Source organism: Cetorhinus maximus, chromosome 1 (genome assembly GCF_964194155.1).
Source record: "Cetorhinus maximus chromosome 1, sCetMax3.hap1.1, whole genome shotgun sequence".
Classification (NCBI taxonomy): Eukaryota; Metazoa; Chordata; class Chondrichthyes; order Lamniformes; family Cetorhinidae; genus Cetorhinus; species Cetorhinus maximus.
The window spans coordinates 11,073,794-11,097,465 of NC_135879.1; the positions used below are offsets into that span (position 1 = coordinate 11,073,794).

General features: G+C 41.7%; 1 protein-coding gene across 5 annotated transcripts in view; it reads right to left on the bottom strand.

The window, feature by feature from the left end:
- tbck (TBC1 domain containing kinase) overlaps positions 1-23,672 on the bottom strand; it is a 194,763-nt gene that overhangs the window by 75,848 nt on the left and 95,243 nt on the right. For all 5 annotated transcript variants that reach the window (XM_078531467.1, XM_078531551.1, XM_078531577.1 and 2 more), the window contains 2 exons: positions 16,491-16,527; positions 15,612-15,773 (listed from right to left, as the gene is read on the bottom strand). In XM_078531467.1, the coding sequence (XP_078387593.1) occupies positions 15,612-15,773; positions 16,491-16,527 (199 nt within the window). The remainder of the gene's footprint in view (positions 1-15,611; positions 15,774-16,490; positions 16,528-23,672) is intronic.

Sequence of the window (23,672 nt, forward strand, 5' to 3'; positions counted from 1 at the left end):
CAAAGTGCATGACCTCACACTTCCCCACGTTGTATTCCATCTGCGACTTCTTTGCCCATTCTCCTAACCTGTCCAAATCCTTCTGCAGCCTCGCCGCCTCCTCAATACTACCTGTCTCTCCACCTATCTTTGTATCATCTGCAAACTTAGCCAGGATGCCCTCAGTTCCTTCATCTAGATCATTAATGTATAAAGTGAAAAGTTGTGGTCCCAACACTGACCCCTGCGGAACTCCACTAGTCACCGGCCACCATCCTGAGAAGGACCCCCTTATCCCCACTCTCTGCCTCCTGCCAGACAGCCAATCTTCTATCCATGCTAGTACCTTGCCTCTAACACCATGGGCTCTTATCTTACTGAGCAGCCTCCTGTGCGGCACCTTGTCAAAGGCCTTCTGGAAGTCCAAGTAGATAACATCCATTGGCTCTCCTTTGTCTAACCTACTCGTCACCTCTTCAAAGAATTCTAACAGATTTGTCAGGCATGACCTCCCCTTGATGAAACCATGCTGACTTTGCCCTATTTTACCATGCACTTCCAAGTATTCTGAAATCTCATCCTTAATAATGGTCTCTAAAATCTTACTAACGACCGAGGTCAGGCTAATCGGCCTGTAATTTCCCGTCTTTTGTCTCACTCCCTTCTTAAACAGGGGGGTTACATTAGTGATTTTCCAGTCCTCTGGGACCCTCCCTGACTCCAGTGATTCCTGAAAGATCACCACTAACGCCTCCACTATCTCTTCAGCTATCTCCTTCAGAACTCTGGGGTGTAATCTATCTGGTCCAGGTGATTTATCCACCTTTAGACCTTTCAGTTTTCCTAGCACCTTCTCCTTGGTAATGGCCACCATACTCACCTCGGCTCCCCGACTCTCTTGAACTTTGGGGATGTTACTCGTGTCTTCCACCGTGAAGACTGATGCAAAGTACCTATTCAGTTCCCCCGCCATTTCTTTGTTCTCCACTACTACTTCTCCAGCGTCATTTTCCAGTGGCCCAATGTCCACTTTTGCCTCTCTCTTACCCTTTATATATCTAAAAAAACTCTTGCAATCTTCTTTTATATTACTGGCTAGTTTACCCTCATAATTAATCTCCCTCCTTATTTCTTTTTTAGTTGTCCTCTGTTGGTCTTACAGGCTTCCCAATCCCCTGGTTTCCCACTGCTCTTCGCCGCATTGTATGCTTTCTGTTTAGCTTTTATGCTGTCCCTGACTTCCCTTGTCAGCCGTGGTTGCCTCGTCCTCCCTTTAGTATGCTTCTTCTTCCTCGGGATGAATTTTTGCTGTGTCTCCCAAATTACTCCCAGAAACTCCTGCCATTGCTGTTCCACTGTCTTTCCTGCTAAGCTCATCTCCCAGTCAATTCTGGCCAGCTCCTCCCTCATGCCTCTGTAGTTGCCTTTATTCAACTGTAATACCATTACATCTGATTCCAGCTTTTTCCTCTCAAATTGCAGGGTAAATTCTATCATATTATGGTCACGTCCTCCTAAGGGTTCCTTCACCTTAAGCTCCCTTATCAAATCTACCTCATTACACATCACTAAATCTAGAATTGCTTGTTCCCTAGTGGGCTCCAACACAAGCTGCTCCAAAAAGCCATCTTGCAGACATTCTACAAATTCCTTTTCTTGGGATCCACTACCAACCTGATTTTCCCAGTCTACCTGCATATTGAAATCCCCCATGATCAATGTAACCTTGCCTTTCTTACACACCTTTCCTATCTCTGGTGTATCTTGTGCCCCACATCCTGACTACTGTTTAGAGGCCTGTACATAACTCCCATTATGGTTTTTTGACCTTTGCGGTTCCTCAACTCTACCCACACAGATTCTACATCATCTGACCCTACATCATTTCTTGCTATCGATTTAATTTCATTTCTTACTAACAAAGCAACTCCACCCCCTCTGCCAACCTGCTTATCTTTTCCATAGGATATATATCCTTGGATATTTAACTCCCAGTCCTGATCCCCTTGCAGCCATGTCTCCGTAACGCCCACCACATCATACCTGCCAATTTCAATCTGCGCCACAAGCTCATTTACCTTATTTCGTACACCGCGTGCATTCAGATACAACACCTTCAGTCCTGTATTTCCCGTCCCCTTTCTCATTGTCGTCCCTTTATCTGATGTGCTTGAAGTTAGATTCCTAGCCCTTTCCAAACACTCTGTCCTATTTTCTGTTCTGGAGACTTTAATAGCCTCTCCTGGGCTCTCCTTTCTTTTCAGTTTTTTCATAATTTTCCATGAAGTTGAATCCACCCCCCCCCCACCCCCACACGCTAACCTGCTGCTTTGCTTCCCATTAGTCATACTTGGAGTTTTACCCTTCCCTTCCCCCCCACTTTCTAGTTTAAAGTCCTGTTGACCACCCTATTTACCCTTTTCGCTAGAACATTGGTCCCAGATCGGTTCAGGTGGAGACCGTCCCAAAGGTACAGATCCCTCCTGTTCCAATACTGATGCCAGTGCCCCACGAAATGGAACCCCTCTTTCCCGCACCACTCCTTTAGTCACGTGTTTACTTCCCTTATTCACACACTTTATTAATGAATATTGCCAAATCTTTTTTTCAATTTTTCTTAACTCTTTTTCTGTGTTGTCAGGCTACATGTCCAACATCCAGTCTTGGCTAACTGAAAATTTTCCTCCAGCTTAAAATTGGGAAAATCAAAGCCATTGACTTTGGCCATTGGGAAAATCAAAGCCATTGACTTTGGCCTCCAGCACAAGTTCTATACTCTCAACATCGATTCCAACTCCCTGCCCAGCCACCGTCTCAGACTGAACCAGGCAGCTTGCAATCTCAGCATCTTATTTCACTGTTTACTGAGCTTCCGATCCCATATCCTCTCCATAGGAACATCGGAAATAAGAGCAGGTGTAGGTCATTCTGCCCCTCGAGCCTGCTCCACCATTCAACTGGATCATGGCTGATCTTCTTGCTCAATGACATTTTCCTGCACTGCCACCATATTCCTTGACATCTTTAACGTGTAGAAATCTATCGATCTCTGTCTTGAACATACTCAATGACAGAGCCTCTACATCCCTCTGGCGTAGAGAATTCCAAAAATTCATCACCTTCATAGTGAAGAAATTCTTCCTCATTTCAGTCCTAAATGACCTATCCCTTATTCTAAGACTGTGTCACCTGGTTCTATACCCCACAGCCAGGGGAAACATCTTCCCTGCATCTAGCCTGTTGAGCCCTGTAAAAATTTTGTATGTTTCAATAAGATCACCTCTCATTCTTCTGAATGGTAGAGAATACAGGACAAGTCTCCTCTGATTCATCACCCTCCTTAAACTTAAACTATTAAACTCAGTTAGAATTATCCATATTCTTGCCCACTTCAAGTCCCATTAACCCTTCACTCCTGTTCTCACTCAATCACATTGGCTCCCAGTTGCCCAATACCTCACATTTGTTACTGTACCTGTTTCAATCATTCACTCCAGTAGCGCACTTCACCTAGTGTAAAAAGCTTTCTCTTGTTCTGTCCCAAATCTCTTAAATTTAATCTTATTGTTTCCTACATTATAACAGTGATACATATGAACATACGAATTAGGAGGAGTAGGCCACTCGGCCCCTTGAGCCTGTTCTACCATTCAATAAGATCATGGCTGATCTGATTGTAACCTCAACTCCACATTCCTGCCCACCTCCGATAACCTTTCACCCCCTTGCTTATCAAGAACCTATCTACTTCTGCCTTAAAAATATTCAAAGACTCTGCTTCCACCACCTTTTGCAGAGGACAGTTCCAAGGGCTCATGGCCCTCAGAGAAAAATATTTTTTGAAAAATCACACTTCAAAAGTACTTCATTGGCTGTAAAGTGCTTTAGAATGACATGAAAGGTGCTACAAAAATGTAAGTCTAGCTTTCTTTCTAATATCTCCTTGTTTTAGATCTCTCAGTACCTGGAAACAGTCTGCTTCTATCTACTCTATCTCCTGCCTTTGTGATTTTAAACACCTCAATCAAATCACCCCCTTGAACAAAATAAGGTTGGCAGGATTGAAGGGTTGACTTCCCAGGTAGTAATCTCATACGAGGTCCACACGATGGTTACAAACTAGTTATTCTTAAATTTGTGGCTTGTGACTTGACCAGAATCCCTCTGTAAGGATACCAAATAATTGTTCTTTATCAAAATCCTTCTTTATAACTTTTATACGTACAACCCTACATCCTTAATACATTTCAAATTCAGAAGAGTAGCTTCCCATTGGGGCTGGTTAGCTCAGTTGGCTGGATAGCTAGTGTGTAGCTCAGAATAGCAGCGACAGCACAGGTTTGATTCCTGTTCTACCTGAGGTAGATACAGATACTGCCTCCCTTGCCCTACCTCAGAGTGAAATGCAACGGCAAACCATCACTAACAGAAACTGCCAAGAAAACAGCTCAGGATGGAGCATCGGCAGACAAGGAGCTGCCTTTGGGCGCAGCACACATGATGATGATGAGCTCCTCATTGAAATGCTGAAAATCACATAATTGCACAGAAATGAGTAACTCTTTCCCCCTCAGCCGTTTTTCCTTCCCAACCATCAAGCTAACTATCGATTTGTCTTGTGTATACGATAACCAAAGAAGTAAGGTGGAACAAGTGAAAAGACCTGGTCATATCTAGAGCTTTGTTTTTATTTTGTAAAATAAACATAAACTAATTATTGAAGGTGTGTAGCTTGGCTAATAGATATTCGCTCAAGCAAACTTTCGTCAAAATTTTAAATATGCAAGAAATCACTTGTTAAAAAGATAATAAATAACTGAAGTTAAACATATATTTAGTTGTAGAAAATAACCCTGTGGTTTTCAAATCCTTTCAAGCATTGCAGCCATTATAAGGATGAATAGTGTAATGAAAACAGCCACATCATGTATCCACAAGTGAAATACATGAATTATTGTACAAAAGAATTTCTGTTCTGGGTTAAATAGCATTAGTCATATTCTAGGACCATGCTTCAGGGAGCAGGCATGCACAACAAATTGCCTAGGCATTATCACCAAGTGACAGACTTTGGCTGGAAGCCACACCAGAAGGGAGCTACAGGTGTTATTATGTTGCTCTCTCCTCTCTTGTACCTCAGTCAATACCGATAAAGCTGGCTTTGTCACATGACCAATAAATCTTTTGTCAAGAGGGAATGAAATGAAGAAGGTAAATTCTGTTACTGCACTTTGATTTACGTGTAAAAAAAATCATGATTAAGTATCGAGAAGGTGTGTATGTTATCAGAACAATAGATTTGGCAAAGAAGGGCATATCCAACGAGTCAATAAAATCATACAAAGATAGACTTAAATCTAAGCTCAGGAGATAAACCTGAACAAAATTATGTTGTTTTTCCAAACTATTCTTGTAGGGAGTCTCCCTGCGCTGTCTTTTCCCCTTTACACCACCACCACCACACCCACCATGCACACCCCGTCAGCACCTCTCACCACACATGAACAATCCGCAAAGAACACAAACTGCTGCTTCATTCCTCAAGCTCACATTAAGAAGAGGAATCTGAATACGTTACTGTGTTGATTGAATTGAAACGATGAAAACAAAGAATGCCATTGAACTCAGTAAGACCAAGTGAACTGCAAACAAGTTCACCTTTCAGCAGAATTCTGAGTGTGTGCGGGCATATAAGGATGTGATTGCACTAGAGAGAGTGCAGAGGAGATTTACCAGGATGTTGCCTGGGCTGGAGAGTTTTAGTTACGAGGAGAGATTGGATAGACTGGGGTTATTTTCCCTGGAGCAGAGGAGATTGAGGGGGGACGTGATTGAGTTGTATAAAATTATGAGGGGCATAGATAGAGTAGACAGGAAGGAACTTTTCCCCTTGGTGGAGGGATCAATAACCAGGGGCATAGATTTAAGCTAAGGAGCAGGAGATTTAGAGGGGATGTGAGGAAGAATTTTTTCATCCAGAGGGTGGTGGGAATCTGGAACTCACTGCCTGAAAGGATGGTAGAGGCAGAAACCCTCATAACATTTAAGAAGTGTTTGGATATGCACTTGCGATGCCATGGCATACAAGGCTATGGGCCTAGTGCTGGAAAATGGGATTAGAATGGTAAGGTACTTGTTTGACCGGCGCAGAATCGATGGGCCGAAGGGCCTTTTTCAGTGCTGTAGACCTCTATGACCCTATATTTCTTTTATCCCATAAGCTAAGTGAATCAAATGAACATTGATGGATTATTTTTATTATTTAGAAACTCATTACTATTGTTTTTCCTTCTTTTCTGGATTTTCTCCCTGATCCTGGGATACAGTGCCATGGCACCAGCCATTCTCTGCTACTTTGTCCAGATGGCCCTCCTGCTCACGTCGCTTTGGAAAGTGAGCGCTCACATGCTATTCATATTTGACATCAATCCTACACATCCACCAACACAAGCACTTTCCAGTCAGAATCACTGCATAGCAATCACAAACAGGAGCCCGGACAGATTTATGTTCCTCTCTCTAACCCAGAGGCAGTCAAACCAATTGTAGTGCCGAGTTGACGGCTAATTCACCACAAAGTCTGGGATCTTACTCGTCTGCAAGGCTCTGCTCCACAATGGGGCAGCGCTGATTTTTATCAGTGTTTCTGAAATTAAAGATAGAAGCTGTACAGTCAAATGGGAGCTTTAACCATACAAACTACCGCGTCTTTGTCTCAGGTCTGCTGGTGTACTTGGGAGTTAAAAGGAAATTCCATCGAGACTACCTTGAAACTGTTTCTGAAGGATGTATGAGAGAAGACAGTAACCCCTTTCCTTGATTCCTTATCTTGCAGGCTGTTCTTATCCTTAAAAAAAATCTAGAACATGCACCTATGCAGCTGCACCCAACTATAGCCAGAAGAAGGGATAAAAAGCTGCGCTGATACTATTGTGTCAGCGATGCAGGTTACCTTTACCCATCTCCACTAGAGCTACGGGCATGATACAGCTGCAAGTCTCCATGGTTAAACAAGTTTTCATATTTGGATAATAACATGCCCACAATATAAGTAATACGGTGAACATTGCACAACAAAGTTCTACACCTCATCACGTTGCATCGTCTCATTAAAGCAAGCACTGGGCTCTTGGTGTGGCCGCGAAGCCGTTTTAATCACATCAAATACATTTCTAACTTCTCAGGTTCCTTTCCTGAGAAATAAACTCATACAGGGAACAGTACCTCAAATCCGGCTACCCAAAAACCGGCGGTGTCCGGAAAAAAAAACAGTTCTTTTAAGCAGGCCATGCAGGGATTTTAAATGGGTGAAAAAAACACTTACTGGCCTGTTCAGGGAGTTGCTGCATTGGCGTGACGGTGCGCCTGGTAGTTATCCGCTTCGCGCGCCTGACATTTTGAGCGGCTTAGTGACCCTTGACCCCGCCCGACCCAGCTCAGAAAAGATCAGGGGAGTTGCTGCATCAGCGCGGCTTTGCGTGCCTGTCATTGCCCCCCCATTCTGGGCGGTCGGAGGTGTGGCAGAGACGGTTAAACTCACCCAGGAAGAACAAAAGACCTTTGCATAATCCAGTGAAGTAGAATGTTTAGCTATGTATTGTACTTGCAATCAGGACATATGCCTATTCTTGTTACAGTATTGAGTTTGGTGCCATTAAGGCCACCCAAATAGAAGCCCACAGGCTTAAATTCAAATATTGCACTTGATTCCCAAAAGCCTTTAAGTTCCTTGGGCACTGGCTGCCTTCTTGCAGCTGGCCCGTCAGTTCAAAGAAAGCTATTAAAGAGCACTGCACAATCTTGCATGAATTCAAAAAACACAAACACTTACAACTGTTTTCAAACACGATTTTAACAACATTTCAGTTTAATTAATCTTTTCTCATTTTAAACAGGGCGCACTGATGTAGGGAGGTGGGGGAGGCATGGAAGTATTATTAAATCAAATGTGAGAGAAGTGAATTAATAACAGCAGAAACATGGATATTAACCTAGTGCTTTTTAAAAAAATTCATTCATGGGATGCAGGCGTCGCTGACTAGGCCAGCATTTATTGCCCATCCTTAACTGCCCTTGTTCAGAGGGCATCTTTAAGAGTCAACCACATTGCTGTGGGTCTGGAGTCACATGTAGGCCAGACCAGGTAAGGGCAGCAGATTTCCTTCCCTAAAGGACACTAGTGAACCAGATGGGTTTTTACAACAATCAACAACGGTTTCATGGTTGATCATTAGACTTTCAATTCCAGGTTTTTTATTGAACTTAAATCCCACCGCTGTGGTGGGATTCAAACCTGGGTCCCAAGAGCATTAGAACAAAGAACAAAGAAAAGTACAGCACAGGAACAGGCCCTTCGGCCCTCCAAGTCTGTGCCGATCATATTGCCCGTCAACTAAAATATTTTGCACTTCCGGGGTCCGTATTTCCCTCTATTCCCATCCTATTCATGTATTTGTCAAGCTGCCTCTTACACACCACTATCGTACCTGCTTCCACCACCTCCTCTGGCAGCGAATTCCAGACACACTACCCTCTGCGTAAAAAGCTTGCCCCGCACATCTCCTCTATAGTTTTCTCCTCTCACCTTAAATCTATGTCCCCTAGTAATTGACTCTTCCACCCTGGGAAAAAGCTTCTGACTATCTACTCTGTCCATGCCACTCAGAATTTTGTAAACTTCTATCAAGTCGCCCCTCAATCTCCGTCGCTCCAGTGAGAACAATCCGAGTTTCTCCAAACTCTCCTCATAGCTAATAACCTCCAGGTCAGGCAGCATCCTGGTAAACCTCCTCTGCACCCTCTCCAACGCCTCCATGTCCTTCTGGTAATGTGGCGACCAGAATTGCATGCATTACCCTGGGTCTCATGGATTACTAGTTCAGAGACAATACCACTATACCATCGCCTCCCCTAGTTTTGTAATATCATTTGGTTTTCACATGTGCCCTATTCACTGAATGAAGGGGTTCCAATTTTTCTTCCGAAAACCGGCCAAGTTCCGACATCTGGCATGAACTCATTCCTGAGGTTGCCGGTTTTGAGACACTCTGCCTGTACTGTCTGGCATAAAAAATGAGCATGTAGGAGCCACGATAAGACCATAAGGCGTAGGAAGAGGAGTAGTTCATTCGGCCCATCAAGCCTGCTCCGCCATTCAATGAGATCATGGCTGATCTGCTAATCCTCAACTCCACTTTCCTGCCTTTTTCCCATAATCCTCGATTCCCTTACTGATTAAAAATCTGTCTATCTGAGCCTTGAATATACTTAACGACCCAGATTCAACAGCCCGCTGTGGCAAAGAATTCCACAGATTAACTACCCTCAGAGAGAAGAAATTCCTCCTCATCTCCGTTTTAAATGGGCGACCCCTTACTCTGAGATTATGCCCTCTGGTCCTACAAGGTGAAACAGTCTCTCAGCATCTACCATGTCAAGCCCCCTATGAATCTTATATGTTTCAATAAGGTCGCCTCTCATTCTTCTAAACTCCAATGAGTACAGACCCAACCTACTCAACCTCTCCTCATAAGAAAGTCCCTCCATACCCGGAATCAACCTAGTGAACCTTCTCTGGACTACATCCAATGCCAGTATATCTTTCTGTGGATGAGGGGACCAAAACTGTTCACAAGGTGTGGTCTTGTATAGTTTTAGCAAGACTTCCCTATTTTTATACTCCATTCCCTTTGAAATAAAGGCCAACATTCCATTTGCCTTCCCTATCACCTGTTGAACTTGTATGTTAGTTTTTGGGATTCATGCACAAGGGTTTCCAAATCCCTCTGTGCTGCAGCCTTTTGCAGTCTTTCTCCATTTAAATAATGTTAAGCTCCTCTATTCTTCCTGCCAAAGTGCATAACCTCACATTTTCCCACATTACATTCCATCTGCTACTTTTTTGTCCACTCACTTAAACTGTCTAAATCCCTCTGTAGACTCCTTGCATCGTCCTCACCATTTGCCTTCCCACCTATTTTTGTACCATTCGCAAATTTGGTGATAGTACATTCACTTCCCTCATAAAAGTCATTAATATATATTGTAAATAATTGAGGCCTCAGCACTGATCCCTGTGGCACTCCATTAGTTACAGGTTGCCAATCCGAAAATGCCCCCTTTATCCCAACTCTCTGTCTTCTAAGATATAAGCTGAGTTCAGGCATAAATCTGATCACCCTCCTGTTAATAGCATTATATAAATGCAAACTGTTACTGTAAATAAAATAAAAACTTAATTGAAGTGCTTTATAATATTTTTGATGGTAAAATAGTACACCAATAGTACACCAGACTGATTCTTGGGATGACAGGATTGTCGTATGAGGGGAGATTGAGCCGACTAGGCCTGTATTCACTGAGTTTAGAGAATGAGAGGGGATTTCATTAAAACATATAAAATTCCGACAGGGATAGACAGACTGGGTGCAGGGATGATGTTTCCTCTGGCTGGGGTGTCTAGAACAAGGTCACAGTCTCAGGATATGGGGTAGACCATTCAGGACTGAGATGAGAAGAAACTTCTTCACTCAGAGGTTGGTGAATTTGTGGAATTCTCTATCACAGAAGGCTGTGGAGACCAAGTCATTGATTATACTTAAGAAGGAAATAGATAGATTTCTGGACTCTAAAGGCGTCGAGGGGTATGGGGAGAGTGTGGATGTATGGTGTTGAGATACAGGGTCAGCCACAATCATATTGAATGGCGGAGCAGGCTCGAAGGGCTGAATGACTTAAGCCTGGTCTTATTTTTTTATGTTTCAATTTGGGAAATTCAGGGTTGGGCAGGTGCTTTCTGGCAGGAGACAGGTGAGAACTCCAGTGAAACAGCATTAGCACAGCTATTTTGGCTGTTGTTCTTGGATTTACATTGGTTTCTTAACAAAGGTACAGAAAACCCTGCAGAATTTTTGTCTCAAATTGTCCAAAAAGCTATCACAGTCTATGGGAAACAGGTTTGAAAGTTTAAAAAAAAGTGCAGCTTAAATGACCTTCTTTCAATCATATTTTCTGTTGGTCACAATTTGGACATGAATCTGGGTTGGTGACAAAGTAAAAAGCATGAAACAGATTCACACAATTTCCTTGTTCTTTGCAGGTCAATATATTGGTGAGTTGAGGGAGCACATTGTTCCTCCTTTCACTGTCTTGTACATGGTGGGTTACACATTTAATGTGCCGCACATTGCCTGTGGGGACTGATCTCAATCCGCTTATCAAATACTTGTTGTATAGCATACTTTCGTCTTGCCAAACTAAGTCACAATCATCTCTAACCATTACTATCTGAGGCAAGTTAAAACAATATCACTCACTTGTGGGGCGCTTCAGGGATGGAGAAAAAAGGGCCATTATTTTTGACAATTGTGACATTAACCAGAAGTTGGCAAGACTGGTGTATGTGCAGTGATACCACCCGTCTTTATGTTTTCAAATGGCATGTCTTAATATGCTGGTCTGCCCAATTGTGCCATCAACCTGTACATGATAGCAGAGGGAATGCGGGCCTCAGTTTTGGCCAGCCCTTATGACCATTGCAATCGCATGCACAGGAAGTGTGGCAAGTGACTGAGTACAAGTGTGGAGTTTGCAGCCAGACATCCTGAGTATTGTAACTGTGCAGAACATGATTCTAATATGGGGTTGGGCACAAAAGGTTTTCTTCACAGAAAAATAAACAATGAAGTTGCGCAAAAATTTCGCACAGCTGCCAGTACAGTGACCTGAAATCAGTGATGAGCGCCGATAATGTAGGTAGGTGCACAAGCTCTTCCAAAACATTTTACAAAGTATTAAAATCCGATTTTCAGCATTAATATAATTAAGATTTTTTTTTTTTAAAAAAAGGGCATCTTAATTTTGCCATTATTAATAGAATCCATAAGAAAATTCTTCCGAAATAAAAACAGAAAAATGCTGGAAACGCTCAGCAGGTCAGGTCGCATCTGTTGGGAGAGAGACAGAGTTAACTTTTCAGGTCGAGATGAACTTTCATCAGAACAGAATCCCCAACGATGGGCTGAATGGCCTCCTTCTGTGCTAAATCATTATTTGATTCAATGACTTCTTCAGTTACTGCATGGTGTCCTACCGAGTCATAGGGAATGGCAGAGTTGTAGGTTCAATTCCTGGTTGGACACATGAGATCCCCTGGCACCATTTCGAAGAGCTGAATAACAGGGCAGCTATCTTTGGTGTCCTGGTCAATATTTATCCCTCAATCAACATCACAAAAGCAAATTATCTGGTCATTATCACATTGCTGTTTGTGAGTGCTTGCTGTGCATAAATTGGCTGCCAATTTTCCTATATTGCATTTCAAAAGTACTCAATTGACCGTAAAGCACTTTGAGATGTCTAGCTGTTGTGCAAGGCACTCTATAAATGCAAGTCCTTCCTTTTTTAATTTTTAAATGCATTCTGTAAGGAGCTTTTCAAATTTATTTAAGGGGACCAGCTTGATGGATCAGCTGTTTTTTTTTTCTATATACTCGTAAACGGCACATCATTTAAAGTGTAACCTCATGTTAGAAATAGCTGTAGTTCATCTCCTCCCTGACATTCTTAAGAATCATGTTCTACGAAGTTATTGGAAGGACTAGATAATTACGGTTCAGAAATATCTACAGACTAATATGTTAAGTCTTCTGCCCTTTACCAATTTCCGACCCATATTGCTTTAATACAATGAGCTTTAATTGCATCAAGTAGCCTCTAATGAGGAGAATTTTTTTGCACTCAGGGGAATGAGTGTCTCTGGAATTTTCTACTGCAGAGGGCTGTAGATGGTCAATTGTTAAGTCTATTCAAGACTGAGTTCAATAGATTTCTGGAACCTAAGGGAGCCAAAGGTTGTGGGGATCAGGCAGGAAAGTGGATTTGAGGTTGAGGATCAGCCATGACATTGCTGAATGTGCAGCAGGCTTGAGAGGCTATGGGGTCGACTCCTGCTCTTATTTCTTTTGTTCTTATTACAAGTTAAGAGCAGCAAAAATCCTCTTCTGGTGGTGAAACACCTAGCTGTAATGGTTGAGCCACTGAAAATTAGAATTCTATTGCAAAATAGAGGCCAGATGAACGTTGAGTACAGATGTTCATTAACGGGAAGTATAGGCACCTCTCACCATTATGCCTTTGATCTAGTTTACTTGACAGTTCTCTGTCTGGGGCCCAAATTGAGAGTGATATATTCTGCAGGCTGTTCCACTGCACTTCTGGCCAGCCTTCCAGCTTGCATCCTCCTTAATCTTGAGCTCATCCAAAGCTCTGTTGCTTGTGTCCTTACTTGCACTAAGTCGTGTTCACTATCACCCCTGTGCTCACTGACCTACGTTGACTCACGGCCCACAACACATTCATTTAAAAAAAATGCTCATCCCTTCCGCAGCCTTGCTCATCCCTATCTCTGCAACCTTGTCTAGTCCAAAAACCTTCAGAAATCTCTGCATTACTCCAATTCTGGTCTCTTGTGCGTTCCCAAGATTCATCGCTCCACCACTGGCAGCCGTGCTTTCAGCTGCCCAGGCCCCAAGCTCTGGAATTCCCTCCCTAAACCTCTCCGCCTCTCTACTTCTCTCACCCCCTTTAACATGTCCCTTAAACTGATCTCTGACTTTTGAGCATCTATTCTAGTATCTCTCTACATGGCTGAGTGTCAAATTTTGTTTGACAATGCTTCTGTGAAGCACCATGGGACACTTTACTACATTAACCACTACAGACGCAACATAAATGCAAGTTGTTAGTCTTGGCCATTTCTTAAAGTCACGTGTCCCAGCCGTATTTTCATGCCACTGTGATGGGGTGAAATTCTGGAATCAGAAGCTAACCCCACATTAAAATAAAATTCACGCTGTTCATTTAAAGAATTCTGAAATTGATTCTAAAAAATTGACTATTTTGGTTTTTAAAACAATTTAAAGTATGCGTAATTTAAGTGTCCTGTACTTGTCGGCTTATTTTCCCTTTCATTCTTGTGCTGAATCTGACTTGCAGCTTGCGACTGAATGATATAAGGCTGATTAGGCAGAATAGCACAAGTCAATAGAGGTGTACTACGGGTGGCCTGTACAAATTCTAGTGTGTAACCTAGTGTTACAAAGGTATATGGGACTACTTCCAGTCACTGTGTGCTTCCAATTGCAAGCTCAGGTACATAGGAAGAGCAGGTTTGCCGCTGGAAACTGCAATTTGTCATGAAGAGGCCTAGTGTTTAGATAGGGTTCAAATCACAGCATTCCTAGTTTCTATCGCCTAAAATGTATTACAAAATAGCAGGCAGCTCAGAACAAAAGATTATGGAGCCATGTTATTTATGCATAACCAATAATGAAAACTGGATTGGAAGAGGTAAATGTATCTCCCTACTACAAAAGCCCTATTAGGAGAAAGGAATTGTACCAGATTTCACAGTACATAAAGCACAATATTTGAAGCAATTTTTAATTCTATGACCTTGCATTGTCCTTCTATAACAATGCTTCTAAACCTAAAAACCCTATTGAATTCGCAGAACCATTAAAACGTATATATCCAGCCCCAACTGCAGCCAGTAGTCTGGATGCCCAGACATTGTAAATCAACAAAATTGAAGCCACTGGTGCCGCATTAAAACTACAAACTTGATGAAACCCAGTGTAACCACGTTTTTGGTGGTATACATGTGTGTATAGTGTTATGAAAACATAATAATTTTCATAATATTGTGATTTATTGTAAAAGTGGATTAATAGTGGGGGTTTGGATTAGTTTCTGTGTGTGTGTGTGTGTGAGTGTGTGTGTGGGGAGGGGGATTTAATTGAATTGGTTTGGAGGCTTTGAGTTATCAATAAGAAGCTAGGTTTGAAATGCTAAATATGTAAACAAGGCTGAAGTTTTAGAATGTGAGGTGTGAGGAAAATTTGAAATTTTGGGATAAATTAGGTTAGTTTTAATTTCAAAGAGATGGTAAGATGTTACACCTAGCCAGAAGAAGCTAAGCCAAACAGTGTGTTTATTTTCCCAAAGGTTACTGATAAAATTAGTGCTATAAAAGGTTTATATTAAGAGAAAAGTAAAGTTGCAAAAGCACATGGGAACAATGGAATTTGCATTAACAAGGGAGAAACCTGTACAAAGGAAATGAGGCTGTGTGTAAGGGAAGAACGAATTCTAAGGTCTAACACAAGTGTGAAAAGCTTCTAGCCTTTGTGAATCAAGTTGCTGTCCACAGGAACCGACGCTGAGAAAACTCACTGTCCAGGGTATTGTGTGCTTTGCCTGGGTCTGTTTAAATCTACTTATTTTTGTTTTGCCTTAATGGGGGTGTAACTAGGAGTCAGGTTAATAAGGGATTTTAGGAGTTATTATAATAGTAATTTGTAGACTTATGTATGTGCTTGAAATCTTTTCTTTTGTTAATAAATATTTAATTTAATTTTCTAAAAACCTCTGAAGTCACGGTAGTCTTATTACTTTTGAATTCAAGGCATGCATCTTGAAAAAAAAATACAAATTGCAAAACAGTTGTGACTGCGTGATCAACTTTCCCCGTGGATTTGATCCACCTGGCACACATCATCTGCCAGGTCATAACAATAGGATACTGTGCGCTGAAATGTTTTTCCTAGGGGCCATTTACCAGAGATCTTTACCTGGTAAGTCTGAAAACAGTAGAATGCATTCATTGAATCCATTGGCCAGTAGTCTGTCTCGCAACTGTTGCAGAATGGCTACCCCAATACAGAACGGGAATGAAGAAATGCCTAAGAGTAACGTGTCCCATAGGTGAAAGATTTTGTGCAAAGGAAACACATCTGTAAAAACAAAAACAGACAGTTTCAGCAACTAAGATGCACATTTAGTGAGGAAACAGGATTGAATTTCTCATGATGCTAAATTTTATAAAAATTGTCTTTAAAAGGTTTATCCTAGTGACATAAAATTGGTAATTGTATTGTCATCAACTTTTTTTTTGAAAAATTATTTTTGTTGGTTAGGCTTTACTTCCAATAATTGTTTTGGAGTAATTGTATCTGGGAGAAACACAAATTTGGTGAGTGGCTGTTGTTTTGCGCTTAGTATTTTGCTGTAAATTTCAATTGAAATCAGGTTGAATCCATTTCACTGATGCACTAAAACCAGCTGAATCAGAAGCATGATCAAACCAAATCCACCACAACAGAAAGTAACAGCAGTGCAAGTGTTAGCAAGTTATGGAAAATGAGCACCATTTCTTGTCAAAACTTGTGCAGAGCCGGTCCATTACAATACTTCTTGCGCAATTATTTCCTACAAGTTATTTGAACTTTGGGAGCAATAGCCTGTATTGCGACCCTTATTCCTTTAACTCAAATTTCTTAGGAAGTAAATTGTAGCCTGGTTTTGTTAAAGAGAGCGCATACTAGAGACATTAATGAGTTAAGATTTCTGCCCTGATGATTTTTTAATGTATATTTATGTTGACTTAACACTTAAATGGTTTCAAAGATTTCTTTGCTGAATTTTGTCAGGTAAATATTAGTACTACTCACGTGTAAACATTGTGAGAAACCATGGAATGGCATAAAGCTGAAAAATACAAAACAGAGCACTAAGATAAAAGCAAAACACTGCGGATGCTGGAAATCGGAAGTAAAAACAGAAAATACTGGTAAAACTCAGCATATCTGGCACCATCTGCGGAGAAAGAAACAGAGTTGGCGTTTCGATGCTGAGTTTTCCCAGCATTTTCTATTTTTATTTCAAAACAGAACACTATTAGACAAGGTCATATTGTTCCACAGGCAGAATGATTCATTAACTGATATTGAGATCTTGACTGCAAATACTGGTGAATGGCAATTTAAAAGTTGTCAATTTTTATAGTAGTTCATGTCCTGCAATGCGTCAGCATGATTAACACTCTAACATTGGATTTAGAAGGTCATGGGTTCAAGCCCCACTTAAACACACAACCTAAGATGTTGCTTCGGTGCAATACTAAGGAAGTGCTGCATTGTAGGAGGTGCTGTTTTTTTTAAGATGAGATGTTAAACCTGCCTACCATATGGGGTCCCACAGCACCATTCAAAGAGGAGCTGGAAGTTTTTTTGGTGTCCCGGCCAACATTCCTCCCTCAACCAATACCAGATCAACTGGTTGTGTAATCATATTTCTGCTTCTGACATCATCTTGATGTACCCACACTGGATACTGCATTTGACTCGATGTTGATATAATTCATTGGCTGCGGAGTGCTTTGGGGTCTTTTGAGGATGTGAGAGATACTATATAAGTGCAAAAGATGTCTTCTCTCTTGCTGGGCTTTCCTCTAAAACTCTGGATTTCTAAGGAAGACTTTGGACACCACAAACTACGAAGTCCCAGCTCTACCATCAGCAGTAATGATCCCAATATTACATAATATGAAGTCAAACACAGGATTCCCTGCCAAACTACTATAAATTATGTCCTGACAAAACTGCTGCAAGAAAATGATAATTATTAATCCCTTCTGGATGGATGGCATCTGAGGTCATTCGCCTCTTTAACATATGTGGGTGCTTGCTGGCACACAATGGCTGCTACATTCGAACCCACATAAGAAGTCACTGCACTTGAAAAGTAATCTGCTACATGGAATGCTTTGAGGTGTTGTGGCAATATGATAAAATGATTCATTGAAACGAACAATTCCTTTAAATCTCCACATACGACTGAGGTATGGGAATTGATCCCAGCCATGTACCAAATTTGATGTACAGCTAGCGATTCAAGACCGCAAGAGCAGTTCACGAGTGATCCCCTTCAATTTATTTACCATTGTGTCCTTGGTGGGGTGGCTTGGGCTCTTTTTGCCACATCCTCATGAGAGTACAGCTATAATAGGGAACTCATGTTCCTTCATGCAGAGTATGAAAGGAGCAGAAGTTGCAAGCACCAGTCTGTGCAGTCTTTCACACAAGTGAAATTCTCCACATCCAGTATTTCTTCTTGAGGTTTTATGTCCATTTTAAATAATATCATTGAGCCACTAAAACCAACATAAAAATCATTACTTTCAGCTTTCGAAGCTAAATTAAGAATGGCTTAGAAACTTGCTAATGTCAGTTGTTGGTAAATGTGTGTTGGTGATTGGACATAAATCATCTACAATAATCCTTTGTCTTCTCCATTTCTCATAGTATGCAATACCATAGTAAAATAATATTACAAGATACAAAAATGCAGCAGTTATATTACTGGACTAATAATCTAGAAAATCCAAGTTCATTTTAAAATTTATTTTTTCATGGGATGAGAGTGATGCTGGCAAAGCCAGCATTTGTTGCCCACCCCCAAGTGCCCTTGAATGGAGTGGCTTGCTATGCCATTTGAGAGAGTGGTTAAGAGTCAACCACATTGCTGTGGATCTGTAGGTTAGACCAGGTAAGGTTGGCAGGTTTCCTTCCCTGGGTTTTTATGACAATCGATGATAATTTCATGATCACCTTACTGAGACTAGCTTTCAATTCCAGATTTTATGAATTGAATTTAAGTTCCACCAGCTGCCATGGCAGGATGTGGACCCGTGCTTCCAGAGCATTACACTGATCACCAGTCGAGTGACATTACCACGATGCCACCATCTCCCGTGTGATATCTGAACGTTTGAATCAGTGTCTGGAATCCAGATGTTTTGTCAACTCACTGAGGGACCGTGTCATTGTGGGATGTGTCTGTGTAGGTGGTGGTGATGGGGGTGGATACATGTATCATTTTTGCCAAGTGCAGGCACGCACACTTATTTTCAATCTAATGTTTTATCATCAAATGACAAATTTCTAAAGGAAATTTAATTTTGACTAGTGACAGGTTCACAGGTATAACAAAGGTACGAGATCCTGTTTTGTAATTAAATGGCCTCAAAGCACAAGAATACTGAAGAGTTCATATCACTTCATAGAGTTTTTTGGGCAGTTAAATTATTTGCGCTTTGGATCCATTTCGAACATTCAGTACTTTTGATTACTGTCAGCTTCCTGCTTCAGTTTATTTCAACTTGATGGACCACAGCTGACTTCACAAAACTACAGGTTTTTGGATTCAGATCCAAATCCTCAACATCACATAATGTCTAAGGCAAGAACAAACAAGCAACAATGATATGGGTTGAGTTTTGGCTGTCATATGAGTGAAGATGGAAAGAGGAAAGAATTTTTATTTGTAAGGCAGATAATATGACTCTCCCAGATCATTTTCCATGTAATGATTTATTCTGAAGTGTTCTGTGGGTGAATCCAACAGTCATTTTGCAATGCACCAATGCCTCACAAACTACAGCAATATGACATTAATCTGATCCAGATTGAGGGAAGGAGCATTTTCCATGAAATTAGAGAACTTCCTGCTGCTCTTCAACCAGTCCACTGGAAGTTTTAACATCCATTCGAATGGGAGATGAAGCCTTGGTTAAATGTTCCATCTAAAGGGCGACACTTCTGACAATGCTGCACCCCCTCAGTACTGTAATGGAGTGTCGGGCTAAATCATGGGCTCAAGTCTCAAGTCCCATGTCCACAACTTTCTGAATTAGACATGAGTTTTTCCAACTGAGTCAAACCAAATGGACTTATTTATTTCACAATGCTAACTATGCTGGACTACTTTGAGCAGGATTTTAAGGAAGAGAGGCGTAATTTTAATGAGTAGGCCAGCAAAATCAGCTGAAACAATCTTGTGTTGAACAACTATTTGTTCCACTGGGTGGGATGTAATCAGCCCAACAGGGATCTTGCCCACTGGCTACAGAACTGGCAAGGAACCCCTGTCAGTTCCATGGGGAGGCCCAATGGTATTAAGTGCCTATCAGGCACTTACGTGGCCACCAATGAGCCTTTCCCGGTATTTAGGACCCCGACCTGGAAGTCCTGCCCACCAAGAGCTGTCAGCTAGTCAGAGGCTGCTAGCTCTTCATTGCACTTCAGCGTCACCGGGACTGGTGGCAGCCGTTGGTAATGCACCCAACAGAAGCCCAGGATTGCTGAGGGACCCCAGGCAATGGTAAGTGAAGGTGGGATAGGAATTGCGAGGTGGGAGTCGCAGGAGGGGACAGGGGGGTGCGGAGGCAAGGACAGGAACGTGGCTTTCAATGGCCACCTTCTACTTTCCCGATGCCGGGTCCCTTGATCAGGCACTGGGTGCCTGATATTGAGGGACTCCCCGTGACCATTAAATCCAGCTGGTTGTGTTTCTTGGCAAAAATGTAACAAGTAAAGTTTCGTCTGTTCTGGACGATATCATCATCCAAAAAAAGTTTCACAATAACGCCAATGGTGCCTTCACATGGAAAAGTATTGTTAACAGTGTTCCGGATATTGCATGCATCCATATCGCATTGCAACACTGAACTGCTTCATGAGGCAAATCTGACATTGGAAATCTGAAACAAAGGAAGAAAGTGCTGGAAGTCAGCAGCAGGTTCCTCCTTATCCAAGTGATAGGACAAGTTAACAGTTCAGGAGAAACTTTATTAATTCCAGGTCCCAGTGGCACTGTGTTTTCTTTTCGTAATAGGAAAGTGAAGATAATGATTATGAGAGCAAGCCTAAGGTCAGAAATTCAATGTAAGAGGGGATGCTAGATGACAAACTCATGATTACTGGTGAGAGTAACAGAGCACCGATATTGGTTCCAAATGCCCTCCCTTTTACTTATTCAAGCATATGCTTGAGATCATTATATTAACATTATGATCTAGAAATGGATCATGCCCAAATTGGGATGCATGCCACCCGTGTCTGATCAGGGCAAAAGCAGGACCACAGGAATTTGGGCTGCTAGCCTCTTAGCTACATGACCGGCATATTGCAGGTGCCAGTTGCAGCCCAAGAGGCATCTTGCCAGTTCCCCGAGGCATCAAAATCATCCAGCTCATTCGCTAAAGGGTTCTTGGGTGGGAGTGCGCCAAGTGCTGGTCAATGGCAGCCTCAAGTTTGGCCTGGGGACGAGACAAACACTCCTTCCAATCCTGTCTGCGCAATAAGAAATGAAGCTTACCTTACAGTGGCAGCAACCAAAGGTTTGGTTACCAAACGCCTGGCAATAGGGACCGCAGCACGCGTCACTAATGTTAGTCAGTCACAAACAAATTTTACACCGATACTCAAACAGGCATCAGGCCCTCACCATGCACAAGCAAAGGGCCCAACACCCATTTCAGAACATGCCCTAGATACCTATGCACGAACCTTTACCAAAGTGGCCAAGGCATTTCCAGTGCGGAATCTATGTGCACACACCAACCGCCATATTGGGCCATTAGTTGCTTGTTTTACAACTATAAAAATAGGCTTGGTGTGATCCAATTTCTAGGGCTAAATTTTTAAAGGCTATACCACCACCTAGCAACATCAGTTAGAATTGCATTATTCTGTCCACTTCAAACATGGCATTAACATTGTGTTTTTTCTGCAGTTACTCTTAAATTGATTTATTTGATCAATGGCAAAAATAAATAGAGGATACTATCAGGAGCAGGTAGCCCATGAAAACACACCACTGGCTGCATGGCAACCATCATTCATACAGTTAAGTTGTTCAGAAGAGTCAGCTGTGGCTCTGTTGGTGGTGCTTTCGCCTCTGAGTAGGAAGGTTGTGGGTTCAAAGTCCCACACCAGGTACTTGGGCACATATTACGGCTAACGTTCCAGTGCAGTACTGAGGGAGTGCTGCATTATCTTTTGAATGAAATGTTAAACTGAGGCCCTGCCTGCCTTTTCTGGTGGACGTAAAGGGTCCCATACCACTATTCGAAGAACAGCAGGGGAGTTTACCCTGGTGCCCTGGGCAATATTTATCATACAACCTGCAGTTTTAAAAAAAACAGTGACCTGGTTATTATCACATTGCTATTTGTGGGACCTTGCTGTGAGCAAATTGGTTGCGGCGTCTCCTACACCACGAACAGTGATGACACTCCAAAAGTACTCTAGCCTGTAGAATGCTTCCTGAGGTCATAATAGGCTCTATATTAAAGCAAAGTGGTATGAGACTCCCTCAAGGAGCTTGTGTCATATTGCTTGGCTACAACAGTATGTGTGGTGTCAAGATAGATTCAAAAGGTGCTAAGGTGATTCACTGGACCCTCTGGATCCTTTCTAAACAAAGTGCAGTCATTTTAAATGATCCAACTTGCTCTCTCCTAATGTTAAATATAGTGACTGAATGAACAGAACTCTCTGTGCATAAATTTTCCTTATGATACAGTATGATTTGCAGTCAAGCAATCTACAATACAATTTTGGTCTTGATCATTATACACCACACACAATGGCCAGGTAGCATTGTATAACTGCAGCTTTAGCTAAAGAAAAGAGGAACTTTCATTTATACAGCACTTATAATGCCTTTGAATGTTGCAAAGCATTTTACAGTCAATGAAGTACTTTTGATGTGTACTCACTGTAGAAAGGCATTACCCAATTTGCATGTAGCAAGGGCCCACCAACGTGATAATGATCAGATAATCTGCTTGGAGATAATGCCCCTGCACTAACAGATATAGTACCATGTGATCGTACATGTCTAGGGCAGATGGGACCTCATGCAAAAGACTGTACCTCTGTCACACTCCCTCAGTCCTGCTTTCGAGTGTCAGCCTTGATTTTTGTGCTCAAGTCCCGGAGTGGGAGTTCTGACTCAGAAAACATCCTGACTGATGCTCAGTAGATGGGGTAGATTCCACAGCAGCAGATTATAGTCTATGGGCCGTGGAATGGGGTACTCCCTTTCCTTATTTCGTGAAAGCCAGAGTTCTTGCTGTCCGACATCTCAGAGCAAAGTGGATCGTTGCATTAGAATTAGAGCCAACTTCACTCAAATGATTAGGAATTGAAATTCCATTTCTACAAGCATTCACTGTCTTCAACACAATTAATTGAATCATTTCAGGAGTCTTTCTCTATGACTTTCTTTCATGTTTTACCATATTTACAACAGGACATACAATCTCCAGCTGCATGTTTGTTCGTCATTTAGCCAACCTTATTCATATAAGTGTTTACATCTCAGAGAATCTCAAATTACAATTGACAGCATAGATAGAACAGAGACTTCTTACAAATGCTTCCCTGTAAATAAATAAAATGTTATGGAGAAAAAGTCACTTATCAGGAAATGATTGTCTCGCTTCAGGATCCCAGGTATTTTCTTTCTTTTGCAGGGGAAAGTTAGACTGACACGAACGTAATCTCACAGAAAGAGATGACCCTCGGCAACGGGAACCATACGAGCATGTGCAAACATTTTAACAGCAGTAGTTCAGCTTCCCTGATGAAAGATTAGTCTGGTTTTTCTGAAATAGGATTAGTACTGGGGCATCAACTCCAGGACATGCAATGTTCTAAAGTGCACATCTTTGGCCATCACAGGAAACACAACTGAATGTCTTTCTACAAGGCAGAAATAAACTTTTGGGTGTGCTGCTTTTTCACTCTGTTTACAGAATGCTGTTTGCTTACTTAAGAGCTAATAACATTGAATGGAAAGTTTGGTGTGTTATTTATCACAAGTGGTTTCTTATGTTTAAATTTCGTCAGGTTTTAGTTACCAGACTTATCATGGCTTTAAAATGTCTTTTACTGCAAGATAAAGTTGGTTAAAATGTAGAATGCATAAGTAAACTATTTTCTTGGTTACTTTTCAAATTGTGGTTTGTCCTGGTACACACTCTTGCCTCTAAGGTATAAGGTTGT